At 40.1% G+C, this 20,806-nt stretch overlaps 1 protein-coding gene across 3 annotated transcripts in view; it reads right to left on the reverse strand.

Moving 5' to 3' along the window:
* Window positions 1–20,806, reverse strand: part of TTC7A (tetratricopeptide repeat domain 7A) — a 171,610-nt gene that overhangs the window by 122,289 nt on the left and 28,515 nt on the right. For all 3 annotated transcript variants that reach the window (XM_053972466.1, XM_053972465.1, XM_053972467.1), the window contains 5 exons: window positions 19,108–19,186; window positions 15,897–16,057; window positions 15,409–15,472; window positions 5,371–5,508; window positions 4,890–4,973 (listed from right to left, as the gene is read on the reverse strand). In XM_053972466.1, coding sequence (XP_053828441.1) covers window positions 4,890–4,973; window positions 5,371–5,508; window positions 15,409–15,472; window positions 15,897–16,057; window positions 19,108–19,186 — 526 coding nt within the window. The remainder of the gene's footprint in view (window positions 1–4,889; window positions 4,974–5,370; window positions 5,509–15,408; window positions 15,473–15,896; window positions 16,058–19,107; window positions 19,187–20,806) is intronic.

A 20,806-nucleotide genomic window follows, 5' to 3' on the forward strand; every position in this document is an offset into this window, starting at 1 on the left:
TGCTTCCAGCTCCACTGAGCTCTCACAGAGGCTTTTCCCCACAGACCCTTCAGCTGTTCCTGAGCTCTTCCTTTACTCACTCTTGAGGTACTTCAGCCTCTCAGTGTATACACAGCTGAGGGGTGAAAGCAAATTATTCTCTCCTAGCAGATACTCCAGCCAACCTTCAGCTGGCCTAAGGCTGTATTACTACTCACTCCTCCTCTCAAGAAACACACATCCTAAAGCTCTTCACTCACTAACCAAGTTGTGTTGTGGGGTTTTTTCAGGCAGAGATATTGAATACGACTGTGAAAATGCTCAGTTAGGGCACCCAGCACTTTTAGACTACACAGACTCAGTTCATTGTTCACAGAATAATTTCACTGCTAGCCTTGAAGAATCCGTCTCTTACAATCATTACGAAAATGGCAAGTTAGTATCACGAAACACAAATCTTGTCTCCTTGTGTGGCAGGCAGAAGACAGGCATCAGTGTTGCTTCATGTTGTCCAAGGCGACTCACAATGCAGATCTAGGAGACCTTCTTAAGTACCATAAATTTAAGCTAGAGCCTACTCACTATATGCACTTCTTCTCTACTCCCAGGGAGCTCCAGCAACACTTTGGGACACCCAGGCTAGGCTCTGTGTGAGGGTAGTAGGTGTGGAAAGGGACAGAAACCTGAAAAAAGAACATGTAACTGATCCAACTGGTCCAAGGCCAAGGAAATGCTTTCAAGTGCACAAGGACCCTATTACACATCCCTTGTGCTTGTCATACATCATCTAGGCACTATGATAATTTTGCCTCCAAGTTCAGAAATGTCAGTAGAGCTACCCTAGTCTGCAGGAGAGCTGTGTGCTGGTAACCTCCACGACCTCCAGGGAAAACTGTTTAGCTGGAAAGCAGCAGCAGAGAACAAATCTACCCCAAGCAGCTCTCTTCCCTGCTGTGAAGACTACGACGTCTTTTCCATTCCGTAAAAGAGAGTTTGGTCCTTCCTTTCCCCATATTGCTCAATACTGGTCACTTTTTCAAAATCTTGAGACGGGCAGATGCAACTGTCTGCACTGGTTTTACTCTGGCAGCAGGACAGTGGCTCGTCTCACTGCCTGAGGACTCTGCCAGATGGCACCCAGCTATTACACCACTTGCCACTCAGACTCCAGCCTGTCCATGCACGGCAGAAGAGGCAGGGAGCGGCGATGCCCACGCAGCCTCCAGCTGATATTACCACATAGCTGAGGTCATTACCAGCAGAAGTAACTCAAAGCATCTGTGAAGAATTCAGCATTCAGCACCACAGGAACAGGACTGCTGCATTAGAATGATTTAAACATCTTCGACCTATTCAGAACTGCACTTGGTGACACAGGACATCTTCCACCACGTCTTTGCCATTGTCTAGGTTTTGCCAGCACTTCCTTTCCTTTCCCATCTAAATTTGCTTACAAAAGCATTTCAAATATAATGGTGGAATTTGTCATTTAGATATACATGCCTCTCTTGTTCAGTGAATAGAGCTCAACATAAAAGGCATTCCTAAAAATGGGTTAAAAAACAAGCAGACCACACCATCTCTCTTATAATGCAAGTTTCTGAGAAACACAGGAAAGTGAAATTGCTACCACTCCATTATTTCCACCACTTAAGTGGATAAAAGACAGACAGAAAGGTTATGCTTCCCTGAGTTTTTTCATTTACAGTTTTAGGAAGCCCCAAGGCCTGTAGGAACTCACTGAAGTGATGTGCCTATTTTTGTTAAGACACATGCTTTTCAGAATAATGTGTAAACTCAAGCCTACGTGTGGTAATGAGCCAAGGTGGCTGGACTGACATTCAGACTGATCACTTGTGAAAAATGACAATCACCATTTGGCAATTTTTCGGCTGGCAGAAGAAGAAACTACACTGAAATTTGACTTGATCTCAATATACAAATTAAACATACCTCTAGTCAAATTCAGTGTAGAATAGAGGGCGAGATAGGATTTTATGGCATTTTTAAGAAGGTCAGAATTGAAAATCCTAAAAACGTTTAAAAAAAAAAGAGAAACCGAAGTTTCCAGTATTTACAGGTTGATAAAACTGTTCCTGTCGTGCCCAGGATTTATGAGCGCAATTTGCTGTTCTGCAGAACAAGTAATGCTGCAGGATGTGAGGTTTCATTACCAAGAAATGAGATCATGAATTGGCTGTGACTGAGACAGGTGAAAATAGATCTTCACCTATAAAAGCTCAAGTGTACTCTGCATTTTGCAGTCTAGACTGACCACACTGTTTTCTCATCAGCTCTTTCTGCTACACTGGAGCACTTGCTTGTAAATGAACTCTGTCCTGCTATCAAGCTGCAAAGCAATATAAAAATGTATGCCACATCTCCCATTAGCAAGATGATGCATTGCAGAGTATACGACAGGAATCCTCAGGGAATACTTTGGGATTAGAAGTGAAATACTGCACAGATGGGATTGTTGGGTAAGGGAATTCCCTCTGACCCATACAGGGCTCAGAACATTTAGCACTTTTACATCAATAGGCAAGATCAGGACATTTTACCTTGTAAATATTTAAAGTACAGGCAAAAACACATGGTGTACTTAAAAATCTGAAAAGATAGGACAGTACAGAGATTAAAAAAAAAAAAGAGCAGGAACACAAATATCTAAGTAACGAATATTCTGTAACATGTAGGGAAGTTGAAGAGGTATGCAAACACAGAATGGACAAGAATGGAACTGCCATGCCAAGTTGTTCGAATAGCTGCTAAAGATCAGGCCCCATTTCTCCTAACCTATGCTAACCTAAGACTGAAGCACAATTATTCTCTGTATACACTCACTCTCAAATATCAGCAGTTAAAAAAATCTTCATTTGCTTTCCAGCAGATTACTAGAGCTATAGCATTGTCTGCTGTTGAGAACCAGGTTACACAACTTGTAAAGCCTACAGAACTCCCAGACAAACCCCATGTTGATGGTAAGATTCTGTGCCTTTCTATCATGGCCTGTGTATCATTGCTGTGCTCAGTATCAAGGATTCAAGTACCTGAAGGATTTGCAAGGACTGTGCTAACTCCAGATGAATTCCAAGGTGAGCTGGACATGACATGTAAGCCCCACTTGACACAGGTCAGTGCAAGGTATTAGCACCATGGCACCAAGCTCATCGTTTAAGTATTCCACCAGTACCTTCAGATTTCCTTACACATGATTGAGTCTGGCCATTGTTTTCAAGCTTGGAATTGGATTTTTAAATGCTTACACTGAACTTCTCTAGCAATCTGTGAGGCTCTTTCTGACTAAAGATCTCTGCTCCCTGCTGATCTAATATGCATTGCCAAAGCTTTGGTATCTCATAAATCAACCAGATCTGTTACTTTAAAAGGGGACAATGATGGAGTCCCAGAACAGAGTCAGAGTTTGCAAGGTCCCACAGAAGACACCCCTAGTATCTCACAGACGGGTCATTACAGCTTTGCCTGGCGTGTTCCACAGATCCCCAGTGATTTAGGCTCTACACAATCTCCTTAGGGCACTCTTTTTCCAGTGTTCCGTTACCCTTATTTTTTTGCTTCTTAATAAGAAACATGAACTTGTGTTGTTGCAATTAGATGCCATCACATCTTGTCCTAACCACCACAGACAAGACTAACCCCTCCTCTTAAAAGCTCTTGAAGACTTCTCTCAGACTTTTTTTCTCACTCTTTAAGGTAAAAAAAAATAATTTCAGTCTTTCCATAGTACTGTTTACTATACCCTTAGTCACATCTGATGCTCTTTATTAGACTTTCTCTCATTGCTTTACCTTTTTTTTTTTGAAGTAGAATGCTTAACACCAGACACTCTTGCAAGATAAGGTTTTGCCTATGCTCACAGAAGTGAAAGAATTCCTTCAGACCACTTCCAAGCTTTGCAGCCACTTATCCCTCACAAGACCATTTCTTTGCAAAAGCATAGATTCATGCCAGATTTCCATGCCAAGGCCACTGTTTCTGGCTCAGCTCATAGCCATAAAAGACCAGTAGTAGCTGGAATTTGGCAAATGAGTGCTAGTTGGTGGTCTCCACTCAGGTCCACATGGATTCCTGTACACTCCAGGGGCACAGAATATAGGACCATATTAAGTGATTTACTACTGCACAGCATCAATTTGCTCATACCTCCCAAACGTGTAGGTGGGGACTCCAGAATGAACTGGCTACATTTTGTACCATCTACATTTCCTATAGGAAGTCTACTCTTTTAAGACTGATAAAGAAAAGCTCCTGTTATCTTTGCCTACTTTTCACAACAACATTTCAGCTATCTCAGTGGTTTACTAATGACTTTAACAAATACCACACTAATTAAAAAAAAAACACTTATGCTGAAACACATGACCATGCCAACATTCCCATTGTTTCTTTTTCTAGAGCATATTTTGCACCAAGCACTTCATATAAATATGGATAAAGGTTTAAAATATTAAACCTTACAAGTTCTCTACAAAAAAACACATTTCCTTTAATGGATAGAAAAACCACAGCTTAAGTCAACTGCCCAGAGACACAGAGTGAACTGATGGCAGTTTTAGACATCAGTTCTTTCTTATACTAAGTCCATTTATGTTGAAACTGCAGACAATGGACAGATGTATAATACTTTTCAACCAACAGCTATGCACAAAATCCATTTTTCTCCTTGGTAAGGAGAAAAGAACACTACACAGAAAGAACAGTACTCAAACACACACCCCTCATCACAAAGTGTAATCAGAGACTAAAAGGAGAGCACTGTCCTTTCACAGACCTGCCTGCTGGCACCTAGTCCCAAAACACACGTGACTCCACACACTCAAACAAGCAATGTAGATCCACTCTTTCAGAGGAAAAAGTGCCCTTTCTGTGCCCTTTGGTTTGAACCTTACCTTTCCACAAGCTACCATGGACAGGGCAAGCTGGTACCAGAGGTGAAATTCATCAAATGCAAACTTCATGGCTCTTTCCAAGCACTGAGAAAGAAGTTATAAAAGGAGTATCAGACTTTATTTATTTTCCTCCTTGCACCTTTTGTCAAGACTGCTGCTTGGGTCAGGAAACAATCTGTTGTGGCCCTGGAGACCCAGGTGATTTTTTTTTTTTAATGACACCATTTACACTTCTCAGCTAATGGGACTTGCTAGTGTACACCATCACTTCAAAAGGCAGCCACTTTGTTCAAGTGCCTACATATAAATTAGTTTAACGTCTCAAACAGTTCTGTGTGCATTTCTGGCCTGGGCAGCCACAGCTCTGTAGCTGTTTCTGCTGATTGCTAACTAGCACACTCCATTTTCACCTTCTTCGACAAGCCACCACAAAGAGGGACTTTGCCAGAGTGTTTGGAGGGGCAGAGGCCACGGGAGGTACCTCAGACAGCATCACATACTGCCCTCTTCTGCCCAGCGTGATGCTCAGGAGGTCGTAGACTGCAGAAGCATCCTGGAGGCTGACGGCTCGGTCATCCTGCTGCTCTGGGGCTCGGCTGATCACTGCGTCCCGGTTCGCCTGGGCACACACACAAGTGAGGCATCAGAATCCAAGAGAGAAAAACAGAACTGACTCCTCCATAGGAAGCTACACCCATCACTCATAGAATTTTGTTTAAAATAACATCACAGTTTTTTTCTTTTAAAAGTTTATCCCAACATAAGGAAGGTGCTTCCACAGAGGTGCTTTCTACCCACATGAAGGAAACTCAAGAAGATAGCTGTATCTACAGGAAGGAACTGCTACACATATCTCATCTGGATGTGTGTCACAGAATTAGAGCATTATGAAACAGACCTACCATATCCCATTTCCTCAATAATTAGAAATTCAAGGCCATCCTTAAAGCATCTTCCTTATTTTCTAATTAATTAGAAATTCAAGGCCATTCTTAAAGCATCTTATTTATTACTTCAATTGCCTTCAACTCTTCCAAGGTTGATAATTTAACTCTTTCCAAGGTTGATAATTTATCTTTCATGTCTACACTGGATTTCTTCACAATAGCATCAATTTTTGTTGTTCTTTTTTGCTACTGACCTTTTGTTATTAAATTTGAACAGGTTGCCTAAGTAATCAGATTTGCCTGTCATCAACTTAAAGCAATTAAATGTTTCGGCAATGCAATACTAAATTGGTTTTTTTTCAAATATATAAAATATGTCTTAATTTTGCTAATCTATCCGTACATTGATGGCCTAGATCAGGAAGAAACATTACTTCTGACAGAAACAATCAGTTCAGCAATTTCCAAGGATGTCTCAAAATACCACATGCCACAGACTCAGATTTACCTTCGAATCCCAGCCCTTTGCGCTTTTCTGAGCACAAAGAGGGAGATTACAATTCCAGAGTAAACAGAAAAGTACCTCTGATTTCCAAACACAGAGGGCCTCACCCAGACTACCCAGCCTCTGGGAGAGGCAGTGCTGGATGCCACTGAGTCTGAGCACCATCTGATAGCACAGACACACTGCCCTGGGCTCCTCAGCTGAAAGGGGTGCAACATCAGACACTCAAGTCTAGACATCTAAAAGATCAGAAAAATTAAGAAAATTGCCAGCAATTTCACCTTGAGCAAAGGCAAACAAAATGTTCCCTCCTTGAAACAGGAAGGTTATGAGATTTATTTTACAATACAACTATAATCTTACACCTATTTCTTTCTAATTGTGGGGAGATTTTTTTTCATAAAAAGGTTAAACATGGGAATTAAGCGAATTTAATTCTGGAATTTAATTTCTGGAATTAAAATTTCCAGAATATGCAGCCCTTAAAGCCCACATGTACTTCATTGTGATTAAGCTGCAGCTGTTTCATCATGATTTTATCTGTGTAATGCCCCAGTTCCAAGCACTCTTCATCACAGCCTCCAGCCAAGACTGCAAACAAAATTACTGACAACTAACACAATCTCAACCAAGAGCTAAATGGTGACTGCAGTTAAAGGCAAGCTGACAGATCAGACCCAGTCCAGTGTTTGCACAAATAAACTTACAGCAACTCCTGCAGCCACAAAGGCATTTTTATTTTTCATGCTACTGCAAAAGATGCAATTTGTGATTAAAAAAATAGTTCAGAACAACAGAATGCATGACAGAATGAAAATTACTTTAAAAATTCTGCAAGAGTACAGAGGCATAGCTTGTCTATCTTTATTAGCAGAAATAAAAAAAAGAATTAACATAAACATGTTTAAGCTCTGTTTGGATTTAACATATTTTTTCCTTTTAAAGTCTTATGTTAAGTAAAGCCATATACTGTATGATCCTTATTGCCAAGTGAATCCTCTCACGTATATACAATAGCATTAACTGTTTTTTCTGCACCAGTTACATTGTTGCGACAATTGTTTGTAGCAAACAGCTACTAAGATAGCATCCCCATGCTCTCTAATCTCATCAACAACCTCCCATTACAGTCAGCTATAGCCTGATGCCTTTTTGCTTATCCATAAAGTACCAAGCTATGATTTTTAAGTGGATGCATTAGCAGAGATATAAAATTAATCAAAACTCATGACTGTCCATGACGTTTTGCCACAGATACTGGTACTAGAATGAAGAATACACCCCAATCCTGCAAAAGCAGGAATATAGGGCTTGTTACAAGGATGCAACATTCTAAAATTGTACACTGTATATATCATACTTTACCCAAGCAGACAGCAGTTAAATGCAACATATTCATAGGCATGATGAATATTCTTTCCAAGAAGGTCATAAACCTCCTGATTTTGTTCAAGCTTTTAAATCTCAAAGCCATAGAAGGTCATTGCAATCTATCACTCTCTATGCTTCCATGCATAAAAGTTGCCACAGGCAAATTCATTGTTACTTTTATCTCAACAATTTCTTCAGTACTGAACCTATTCCCAATTGCTAATTCCAGCTGCCCTAAAAAAATAAATCAAGAGGCCACATTATAGTAGAGACAAAAATCCCACAAACCCCAAAACCAAAAGGCACAAACCTCAGAAAAAACTGACTGATCAGTAGCAAGAATATGGATTGTGTCTAACACAGTAAGGTAAATCACTGTCCTAAGTAAGGCTCAAGGTACTACTGCAGTGCACATACAGAGGTCAGAGAAGGGAATGTGAATCACTGAAACCCACTCAGAAAATTGGCATGTCTCTACAGCTTGCCTCTCAGAGAAGGCAGGCTGCTGTCCCTCAGATCATCATCAACCTTTTTTTTTCTTTGCCTTATGTTTTTGTAAATATTAATTTGTCAGTGAGAAATCTTTACAGTCACTGGCAAGTACAAGGGCAAAACGGTTGCAGAGTTACTGCAATAAAGAATACACCAGTTCTGTAGGATGGGGAATTTTACTGAGTGAAATGTACACAGAGACACACTTCATTTTGCATTTGAGAATGCAAAAATTCTAAGCTATTAACACCAACATTTTTTCAATACCTGTGTTTTCTGTTGCTTCAGACCACTAATTTTCCTGAACACAATTGGAAAAAAAGTTATTTGTACAACACTGGTCTCAAGCAGTGTATCCATAACCTAAGCAGCAATTTCAATTTGTCCTACTGCATTATTTCCTCCCTCTCTACTATTAGCAGCAGTAAAACATAGCTACAAATACATTTTCAACACCTCCACCATGACTATTTCCTTTAAGCTGTTCCCATTGTCACACAGACATGCCTCACAGTATACAAGCAGGATGGAGAAAGACGGAAAGTCACACCTAGAGAAGCTCTGTTCAAGGCTGTTTTGTGGGATGGAGAAGGTCACCAGTGCTAGCAACACAAGTTTCACCACTGGGAATTAGTATAACTTGCATTATAAAGGCAAAAATATACAGTCAATGCCCCTTTTTTTTTTTAAGTATTCCAAGGTAATTGAGCAACCCAGAGATGCATCACACTTGGATATTTTGGGATGCGTAAGGCACAATTATCTGTGCATGTAGGTGGTGGTTCAGACAGGACACCAATCCTACATGGGGAGACTGGGCACATTTTGTAGTCAGCCCAGACCAAGGCCATTGATCATCTTCAGCCTCCCCTTCCACAGCCCAGTGACACAGCCCGTCTGCAGGCCACACACACCCAAGGGGCTCCAGCCCAGGCTGGTAGCCCTGAGCTAACCCAGCATTCAGCCACTGTGGTGTCTCTGAACCTGACAGGGCACAGAACCTGGGGGTCAGTAGGGCTTTTCAGTCTGGCTCCAAAACACAGCAATGCCACTGTAGGGGACTTTCAGACTCATGTTGGCTCTGCCAGCAGGGAACAGCTCTGCCTTTCCAAGCACCTGCAGTGCTGACCTGCACACAGCTTGGGCCTTCCTATCCACAAACACAGTACACTCACCTGCAAACTAGATAAGCCCCCCATCCACAGAGGATTTGCTGCACATCAATGATGCTTATTTATGGCTTGTTTATTTCAGGAAGGAAGGAAAAGAGCCACAGCAAATCCAAACAGCCATTATTTCAGCAGTTATTACGCACACAGTTACACTGCAGAAAATTAAATTTACCACAGTACAAAGATGTGTTTCTTAATAAAACGTCAAGTAATCATATGAATCACAATAGAGCATATTCCATGTAGCAACCCCTTCTCACAGCAATTAGCTATGAAGTATGCTTTAATTGCTCACTTCAAAACATGGCTTCCCCTGCTTTTTTCCAAAGAAAAAGAAAGCAATTAAAATCTTTAATGAGTGCCTGCTGCCTGCCCCCTAATTCATGGGCATTCGAATGTTCAACTTGTGTCTTTTCATAATAGACATAATTGCCAGATCCACTGCAACCCATCTATACAGAACAGCAGCATGTTTTACACAATGTACTGTAATAATGTAATTGGTGTGATTCAATACTACCATTAAGAGAGAAAAACAAATGCTGTGTGTGTAAGATTGACAACAGGCCTTTGAAATCATGCAATTGATGCTTTTTCTGCTAAGAGCTGGGGAATATTTAGCCTATATCCTTTGGGTCTCCCTTCTGGCTGTTTTGCCTGTACTGCCAACAAAATAAATTAATCCTTCACAATGGCAAGAACCTGTTCAGTTCAAAAGGCTACAGACTGTCTGCCTAAGTTATTGCTCATCTCTACACAGCACTTGAAGGTTTCCCTCACTAACATATGCAAAGAAAATATTAAGGGTTGACTGCAGAGCTGCTGTGAAAATGGCATGTGGGTAGAACAGGGAGGACAAACCATGCCCCAGGAACTCACAAAACTCCTCTCAGAGAGATACTACAACTCATTCCACTTCAGACCAGAAGCACAGCAAATGAAAACTTATCCCTTTGTGAACCACATGCCATCTGTCTCATTTCTGGTAAGCAACAGACCACAAGTTACTGGTGCCCAATTCAGATGTCAATTCATCAAAACAGCCCCTTATAATTGCCTATTAAATATGACCACATAGATATATCTTACATGTTTCAGGTGCATTCTAACACCCTGTACCGTAGCAGAACTAATTCTGGAAACATCACTGAAAGCAAGACAGATATATGCCCCCATCCAAAATAGCTGAACAACCCTATACGAAAGGAAGACAGAGAAGCAGAAAGTAAGCAAGTTTGTTTATGGGTATTTTCTTGGGTAACAAAGTCACCCATTTGCTAACAGTTATCTGGATTTAGAAAGCTATCTTCCAAAAATTTACATCCTCCTTGTAAGTTTGGAAACAAGACTTACTACTGCAAAGCAAAAGAAAAAGAACTCTCACACCCTGTTCTTTAGCAACTCACATTAGAAGCATTTATTCAGGAGGAAATTAGCAGAGGTAGTGTATTTCCCACTAGAAACATTCTGCAGTCCATTTTTACAGGTCCCAAACACATAGTTTTGCCTTGCAAACCAATAAAGAGACAGCCAGATTTGCTACTGTAAGTGCACAGCTGTGATTTGGTAGGAACCAACAGAGCAGGCAACCCTGCCCCCACTTGTCTCTCTCAGCTGCCATAGTCCAATGGCCCTCAGTAAAACAGTCACGATGGTCATCCAGCTGTTGTAGCATCACTGGGCTTGGTGACATTTAAAAAAAAAGGAAAAACCAACCTACAAAAGCAACAAGATATTCTTCTTTACCAACCCATTTGCTGGACAGCATTATTTTATAAAACTAGGAACTGAAGAGCTAACAGGTTTTATTTATTTCTGTGTTTAAAAATACATGGGTTTAACGTTATTCTGTTAAAGGCATGCTCTCAGCCATGAGTTTGTTCTCACCAGTAAAAAGAACAGGACAAGTCCCAGTATCTTCCTTCCCCCTCACCATCTGTTCCATGCTCTCAGGCCCTCCAAGGTCAAATTGCCTTTAGGGATTCAAATCAGAGATAAGATGTGGATGACATTTCTAATCTTTGTTACACAGGCACAGAATTTATTAGTTTTGGATACAAGGAGCTTCATTTCCAGTATGAATGAATACAGAGCCAAAAAAAATAAACCATGTTACCTGGCTTGTTTGGTGTACCACATCAGTCAAAATCCCCAGCTGTAAGAGCCAGCATTGCCAGCACTGAATAAAGGTGTTTCAGACTGTATGTTGGACCTCAGATTCAAGAAGGGAAAGTTTCTAAATGCAAACAAAGAACTTTTTCTTTCTTTTTTAACCTCAAAAGTAAACACAAAAAGTAATACTAAGTGTTCCATTCCTGGTTCTGAGAAGCTTCTGGCTAACTTTAAGGGCAGTGCAGTCAACTCTGAACACTCTTGAGAATAGCTGTTAAAATAAACAAAACTGCAGCTAAGGGTTAGTCATGCCAAACCTCCTCTGTCTACACCCTGCAGCTCAAAGCACCAAAGTCCCTGATGGCAGAACCAGTCCTGTTCCCATTGGTAGGTGAAGCAGAAAAATCACACTGCAGCAAATGACAATATGTCTTCAGTTCTCCTTACAAACAGGGTCACTGGTTTAGATGGGTTAAATGCAGTAAGAGAGAGAACTAGTGGTTTAAAAATAGGCAAGTCCATATTTCTCCAACATGCGATAGGAACACATCATTCTGCCATAGCCTGAGCTTGTAAAGGCTGTCGCCAGCTGGCCTTCTTGGTCTGAAGGAGAGCATTTTTGTCCTCTCAGAAACACAGCCCATCCATACCATAACTTAGGCTAAACAAAAGGAATGATAGAGTAGTCAGGAGGCCACAAACACCCATAAAGACAGCCTTGACTGTGGCAATCTTCAGGCTGCCTGATTTGTTTCACTAGATTCCTTCATGAGAACTCTATTGCCAAAGGCTGTGACTAAATAACAGCTGGCACAGAGAAAGAACATTTGCCAAGCTCAACAACCAGGATTCTTTTCATTGTTTACTGAGATACCTCAGCTCATGAAAATAGGCTCCCTTTTTTAACAGGACATAAAGAACACAGGAGTCAATTTGTGAGAATGCCAGAGCAAAGCAGACTACCAGCTTTCACTGAAAGTGTTAATATATCCACAGAAGTATCTTCAGAGCCATGAAATAGGATACTATGTTACTTGGCCATTTGAAAACCTTTTACATTCTTGGGCTCAAAGGCAGAGTGAAATACTGAAAGAACTGTTAATTGCCCCTTTCAAATATATTCTCATTTCATCCCACCAGAATATGCAAACTGACTCCCTTGCAATGCAAGGGAAAGGGATAAGTAATCACAAGCTGGAAGCCTCTGCCATTAAGTGCCAGAGAAGGTTTGGTGAGAAATAGGCTCTAGCTCTCAAGAATCTCAAGGCAATTTCTTGCTTTCTCCTTCACAGGAACAATTCTATTCCCCTGTAACATCTTCTTGGAAGTCACACAGATCCTGGCAAAGTAGATGTCAGCTTCACCTTAGGAAGGCAAGTCAAAAAAACAAAGCATATTTCAGCAGCAAAGGTGTCTCAAGTATATACTTCTTGAAAAAGTACCACCTCTCCTTTTCAGCACATATTTACTTAGAGGTTCTCTGATGATGTATGCTCCTCCCCAGTTCATCTTTGCTCTGTGTCCCCTCCACAAGCTGAATTTTTATGTGCCTTCTTCCCCTAATTCTGTCCCTCTTTAAGGTCACTTTGGAGCAGTACGAGTCAGGAACAGGTATGTGAAGAAGTTGTTTGGCTTTACAGTCTTGCAAGAGAGTTACTGTAGCCTGGCTGCTCTTTGTCTCTTTAAAAATCAGAGAGAAGTACAACCTTTCTGGTCAGTTTTGCTCTGACAGACCGAAGCATCAGAGAAGCCAATGTAATTGCATACCTCTGTTTCATTTTAAGGGGTTCACAATTGTAAATACTGGAAGAACACCTAATCCAGCCAAAATCCAGGAACACCAATTGTGTTGCTCGCTGGCCTACAGAAACATCATTATCACTTGCCATTGACATTCTCTCCAAAAAGCAAAGTATGTTTTATTCAGTTGTTAACATTGTATCATTAGGGAGAGACCTCAATTAGAAATCTGCTTCCTGTTAGCTCATTTCATGAGCTTACATAAATTGGTTTTTTTTAAGAAAAAAGAATACACAAAACTAAAAACCAAAACTTCAAACAAACTTGTACATGAGAAAACTCACTAGCCTACAGCAATGCTGTTATGGAAACATGGCATGTCATAAGATAAACGAAATTTCCCCTTCTATTTCCCCTTCTAAGTACCATAATAAAAATGTACAGTAAAGTATTTATGAATTATAAACATATGTAAGAACTAGATTGCTCCCTCTGTTCCTTCACTTAGGAAGAACATTCATGTGATTCCTAAGTGTATTTCTATACACTTGTCCTGAATTTTAGTTAGAACAAACTCGTGGCAAGGCTGATGCAAGATGAAGGCTCAGATGTTCCATTTCCCCAAAATCAGAAATACAGTTATGTGGCTCCTACAGTGCTCTGCTACAGGATCTTCTTTTGTTTTATATGTAGCAAATCAAAGTGCCTTGCATCTTCACCCAGGAAGTTCCTATATATCAGAAGCAGCACTTAAGCATACACCAAACTTACTTACTTAACCTGGAACTCAGCACAGCAGTCTTGTTTCTATCAACAGCATTCTCACACTACTTGATCCATAACTTAGCTGCAAGACCAGTTAGTTCACCATTTTACACGCTATTAGACAGGGATAACTTTCTCCTCAGCAGAACAAGACTGTGGAGTTTGAGGTCCCTCATGGCCTCTCTAACAGCAAGTACAGTCCCAGAAAGGCTGGAGCAGCCAGTTCTGTCATTGCTCTGGACCCCGATCCTCCTCCTGCTTGGATCAACCTCGACAAGCCCCACTGACATGAATACTTCTGATTTTAATAGAAATGCACATCATATCATCATATCCTACAAGCCCTCTCTCCTGTAGTCTCCACTTCTAATTATGAAAGGCCCTTCTGACTGAAGAAAAGCCCTTGAAAATACAAAGCAGATATGCTGTGGAAGTTTAATCTAGAAAGCACTGAAAAGCACATAGCAGCACTCAGATGTACATGATTTTGAAGTGAATTTAATATTTAGGGTTGGTTCCACCTCTTCAATTTTTCCCTGCATTTTAAAAGCAAACAATATTAAATTGCCCAGTTCTGAAGAAGTTTGTGGGAAAGGGAAAGAACTTGTGCCAGAAGAACCAGACAAGAAAACCTGAAGAAAGCAAAACCCAAAGTTTCCACTGTATCTTTTTTCAATTTGTCTGAAAGTTATTAAAAATTTTCTAAGAAGGTTGTTGATGTTCCAAGGTTTTGAATCTCACTTTGAGGTACAAGTGACCACCGTGCATTTAAAGCAAAACACTTACTTACATATTTTCAGAAAACATTTCTTAGATGTTTTCTGCGCATTTGCATCTTCTCAGAACATGAAAATTACCAAAGGTCACCATGCAGTTATTTTTCCTCCAATTTTCTGCCGGCCTCTTAAATGGATTTTTTAAAGCCACTAATGCTATAAATAGAAGAAATCTAATTATTTCACTGTAGCTTATTATGAATGTTTCTGCATGTCACAAGATTTCCTGTATCACTGCATCAGAAACTGTCAAATATCACTCCAGACTGAAAAAAAACAACTGCAGACTAAGGCATGAAAGCAGACTATTGCATCCTGCAATTCCAAACAGCAGTTGCCACCATCATGCCTAGCTTTAGGCAAGGCTCTCTTCTTCTCATTCTTGATCCATAAATCCACACAGATGTTATGAATGGAAACATCTGTCCACTGACGATGTATCTGGACGTCAGAACCTGCATACAGCTATGGTGAATGCAGTCAATTTCTCTTCTTGACAGTTGCCAAAACTCTTCACTGAAATTCCACTTAATAAAAGTGGTGCAACTAATAAAAGAATAGATACCATTTTCCACTCAGCATCTGAACCTTTGCTTCTGTTTATCTGGGGAAGATTATGTAAACAAAGCCAACCAAGAGAACTGGAAATGCTAGATATCCTTTTGCACTATTAATACTACAAACTCATTTTTGGCTTACCATGGATTCACTGATGAGGAGCAGGAGAAGAGCCTCTTCTACATTGTCTTGAGGGCAGTACACACTGAAAGACAGAACACATTTTTCTGAGGAAGATCAAGAGTTATCCTGCCAGCCTCTTTCTCATTTCACAAGAGAAGTGGTAACTTGAAACATCTCATGCATAATTCATTTGCTAGGCAATACTTTCTTTGCAGGTTCACGCAATTAAAAACTCTGCAATTTATCTTAGATAAGCTATACTCAACCCTACATAGATTATTTCAATTTCATAGCAAAGACAGCCCTTTGGTTGGACTTTCTTCTTCCTGGGGAAAAAAAAAAAACACTCAAAGTATAATGTTTTATTATTTCAGCAGACTTTTTAGTGGGAAGTTGAAAAACAAGAAGGCACAAAACTACTACATGAATCAGTGACATAATTAACAGTACTGAAGAGTGTTCAAATACACTCCTTCCAATGAACTGTAGTAAAAATGAACACTTACTTCTCTTCTGAGTACAGATCAGGCCTCCGACAAAGAAGATTGCTAACATAAGACTGATATTCCTTGTTCATAAACTCAGGAAGTGGATCAGATAAAGGGCTCCAGTAACAGTCTTCACTGAGGGAATGGAGAAGTACTTGGGCTAACTGTTTGGCTGCAGTCTAGAGATCAGTACAGAAAAAGACATAAATCAGTGAAACCTTTCCCAACACAGAAGATTCACTCCTCACCATGTTCCACCTTGGGAAGGAGATGTACCAGCATGACAGTACCACTCTTCAGAATGCTGGAATAGCAAAATCAGCTGCTAAGGTCTACAAAAGGGTCAGTTTCTTCCTCCTGAGAAAAGACCAAACTTCTGCATTTACATAGTCCTGTTGCAATGCTCTAGGAAAAAAGTTATCAAAAAGGCCTGACAGCAAGGGATGCTTTGGTGAACAAGGACAACCGATTGCCATATGGACTGATGAGACAATCTCACAATAGTTACTATATAGGAGTAGGATGACACGACATTGTGTTCTCAGCCTCAGAATTTTGTATGCAAGTCTCAAGACCAGAGGAGACTTTTGTGTTAGTTTTAAAAGATCAACCTTTTATCTGTTAATGTCACTCTCCCTTACAGACTCTTTACAGTTTCATCTTGGTACTGCTTCTCTTTTCCTGTTGCAGTAACGGAGGGAGGAGAGAAGATACTTAGGAACTTTATAGTGAGACAGCAACATCACACATACTTTTTTTACCATCAAGCAGCCAAAGACCCTTCAGTAGTTGCTTTCCACTTCATACACACAGCTGGCAAGCTGGGCCCAAAAGGAGGCAAGTTAACTTCACTTAGCAAAGCTATCTTTGGCATTTACCCTTGTCTAATACCCATCAAATCTCTAATTTCTTGCACTGCACATAGATGAGCCTGCAAACAAGCTCAGAGACATCACAATGGGTGGTGTCCTCTGTGAATTCTAAGCAGCACACCGCTCATGCTGTAAAGTAAATCCTGCACAAAACAGAGGGCAGGCTGAAACTTCAGCCCTTCTGTCCTAATACTTGCAAATAGTATTTTGCAACTTCTCTGACTACTGGATATGTATTTTATATGAAATGCACACTTTGAGATAGGTTCTGAGCCCACCAACAGTAATTTTCTTTTAAATATCAGGACACGTATGTTACAGATATCATACTTCAAAATCTATGGGATCAAATAAACCACACTTAGGTTAAAGTTCCTATTGCCAATATCAGTAAAATAACTTGTTTGGATGCAAGGCTCCTGATTTTTACCCCCCTCACCACACATTAATTCACTGAATTAGTCTGAAATGCAGCCACAGTACCACCTCTTAAACATCATAAAGGGAGGCTTTATGATAGATGGCAGTGGTCTGTGTGTACAATGGTGTCTCAAAAAAATGTCACCACATACACTCCCTGGAAACCCCAAGACCTTCCCTGCCCTGCTACTGACAAGTTACAGAAAGCTGTCTGTTTCTAACTGAGCTTTTCTATGCTTTTTATAGCAAGTATCTATGAGCAAAATGGCCTAGGGCCCTGCAACATTAGCCAGTATCATTTTATCATCTCAGTGTGTAATTTAGTCAGTTTTACCCTGAGGAGTCAAGTCTCCTATATTTTTTTCCTACAGTCTTAGAGGGGAGGGAAAATAATTTGCCAGTAATACAAAGATCTTTACTGGTTCACACAGAAGGAGGAGTATAGTTTGTGGTAAGCCATTCAGAAGGCAAGCAACAAATACTTCTAGTGTCTTTAATTTTAACACACAGTACAGTAGCTGTGTAAATTAGCTTCGCTCTTGTTTTGAATAAGACCAAACAAACCAGAACAGGCCAAGACTCTGATTTATGTTATTACTGCCTTTGGCTAAAAAAAGCATCATTATGCTTGAAGAACACTGTGATCCCACAAATTAGGGGGGAAAAAAATCATGTGTTTTACTTTCATGCTTGAAAAACTAGTTTAATTAAGCACAATCCTCCCTTTGCCTTCATGACAGCTCTTTAAAAAATAAATAAGAAAATGAAAATGCAACTTCTGAATCTCAGGAAAAGCTATTGAATGAGCACCTTGAGAGTTCCCCTAAGGGATAAATCCCCCAGGGGTGCTGTACAGCTGTCCCCAGTTGCACAGGGACAGGAGTAATTGAGCCGTGTTCTGTCACAGTCTAGAAGCAGCAGATGGTTAGACTCATTTCAGCAAAATGATAAAACAGGCAAGCACAAAAATACTGCTGAACCCTGATCTCAGTTTGGAAAAGGATGCAACCATTGGAGTGGACACTTAAGTCATCTCTTCTAATTTGCAGCACAAGCTTCCACATGCATCTGTATTCTCAAAAACGCTACACAAACCCATGCCCACCTCCCCTGCCCAACTTCTCTGGAATGACACAAAACACAAAGCAGAATCAAGTACAAGTTTAGCTGTAAGAGTATCAATGCTTTCAGGGCTGCAAAGCTTTCATTCCCAAGACTGTTATTCTGCAAGCTGTTGACCTTGTCACCTCCTGAGTAACTTCAGGACAAGATCTCTCCAAGGGGAGACAGGGAAGAACCAGTTAAAGGTCCAAGAAGTTCAACAGGCACATAAAGATTTCTTTACCTGAGTCATTCAGGATAAAAGGATGCAAAGATGCAGAATGCCAACACCAAAAATAAAAATTTAAAACAATTAAAATCACTCTGTAGTGTATTGAAGAGGGTTTTACAGAAGGAACACTGAAAGATATCAGTCTAAAAAAAGCACTGCTTGTTGCAAGAGACAGAAGTACTTAATGCTTTTACATGCAAATGCAGAAAGATGTACATGCACACTGAAACTGAGAAAGAAAACAAGACAGCATCACTTGAGGACAGCGCTGTCAAACTAATAACATCTCTGTTTCTACTAGGGCTAGAAAATGCATTGAAACCAAGAAAACAAAACAATCAAACAAAAAAACAAAACACAAACCCAACAAAGGTAACCTTTATGCCCAGGTCTGAAAGACTGGAGGTTTCAACTGGGCAGGTTTTTGAATTAAGGGGATCACTTGACATATCACTTCCAAAAGTTAAAAAAAGAAAAAAAAAGTTAAAAAAAAGCCAGCAATCAATCAAGTGAGGACAAATACACTTTTGTGCTACAGCACTGGTCAATCAAGAGAATTCCTGCATACCAGACTGTCCCACCCTCCCATCTCCCATTCTCTTACCATTTTGAAGGTCTGAGTAGCTTTTGTTTCTACAGTCCGTAGTATTTCTCGCAGACTCCTCATTCCTTTCACAATATTTCTATGGAGAAGATACATAAAAAAAAAAAAAAAAAACCCAAAACTGAAAAACCCTCAAAATCAGCACACTGGAAACAGAATATTTTTATGATGGGCCAAAGCTTGGCAACACACCTGAAGTTCAAACAACCCATGAAACAATCACTAACACTGAGTGTGCAGTAGCGAGACAACTCACTCTGAGGCACAGACAGGACAATGGCACAGAGCAAGGCAGCGACTGTAGCATTGCCTACTCCAGATGGCTTCCTAAGAGAAGATCACATTCACATTTGATGAACAGAGGGGACATTTGGAAGCCTTTCATAGCTCATATTTATAAAGCAGATGCTGCTCCTTAAAAGCATCCACATCTCCTCTTCATACACACAGATTGTACTTGTTTGAATTATTTTGAGCTTACGTGATGCTCTTAAATGACGATTTCTTTTAGGTGGTGCTTAAATGCTTTGTGTCTGATGGTCCACGCACATGATGAAATTACAGTGGTTTAAACAGTTAATTATCAAGCAGCTAAGTTGCAGTAACTGTCTGCAAGCACAGCTTAACCTGCAGTAAGAGGGTTAGACTAAAAAAAAAAAACAAATTTAAAAAAATCGTATTATTCTGCATACACCATGAGCAATTAAAGCTGACTAGTTGCCAAATGCTATCTTAATCGTGTCTGTGCACTCAGAGAGATGCAGAGAGGAAAGATTAAGCACTGTACATATCAGTTAACACACTGGCAGCCTATCAGCTGTTCAAGGCTAAGGACATGGCCTATCACCACAGTAACTGCAAAATGGTTCAATGCACATTTATTGGGCCAAACCTACCCAAAGACATACAAGCTATCAGAAAAGAAGCAATGTTGTACAAGACAATAAAAATAAGCAGTTGTACTGATACATTAACTGTCACTTCAGCTTATCCAGGAGAATTTTCTATGCAGACGAAAGCTAAATTTCAGTTATAAACAAAGCCATAAAAACCTTTTCTGTCAAACTGATTAAATTTTGAAGGTAAGCAGTACAAACTGTACTTGTGCCTGCTTTCATGCACTGCAAACCTTCCTGCACTCCAGAATCAACAGCAAACATTGGATGACAATAAAAAAAAACGTAATTATTTTGGAGGTGCAGAGATAAAAATGTCATCATGTTTACCATGAATATTGGCTACATAAAATGCCACACTAAAGCTTCTAGTCACCATGTCACAGAATGCAAATGCATATGGCCTTACTTCCAAGCAATTTGAAACTGAGATGGGTATTGTGAGGTAATCTGTAGACTGTCTAATCATGGGCAGCATACAGGTAGACAAGAAAGTAAGACAAGAGCAAAAAAACTGAAGACTTGTAGAGAAAAGTCAGATGCCGTCTTTTTTCCTTCCACTTCCTCCCAAGTAAAAAAATGTGCTTTGAGTTTATCAAGAGGAAAAAGGGTCAAGAACTTTTTTTAAGTTGGACTTAAATACTACAGCGTAATGATATTTAGCATAATTATGTTAGCATAATGATATTTCTCTTAATAAAGTGCCAATGAATTGCATTAACCAACATCAGGAAGAAGACTAGTGACCACTTGCAAAGCCAATGAATTTCACATTTGGCACATAATTCCGAGAAGAAAAACCT

The sequence above is a fragment of the Vidua macroura genome, chromosome 3, assembly GCF_024509145.1.
Source record: "Vidua macroura isolate BioBank_ID:100142 chromosome 3, ASM2450914v1, whole genome shotgun sequence".
NCBI classification, from domain to species: domain Eukaryota; kingdom Metazoa; phylum Chordata; class Aves; order Passeriformes; family Viduidae; genus Vidua; species Vidua macroura.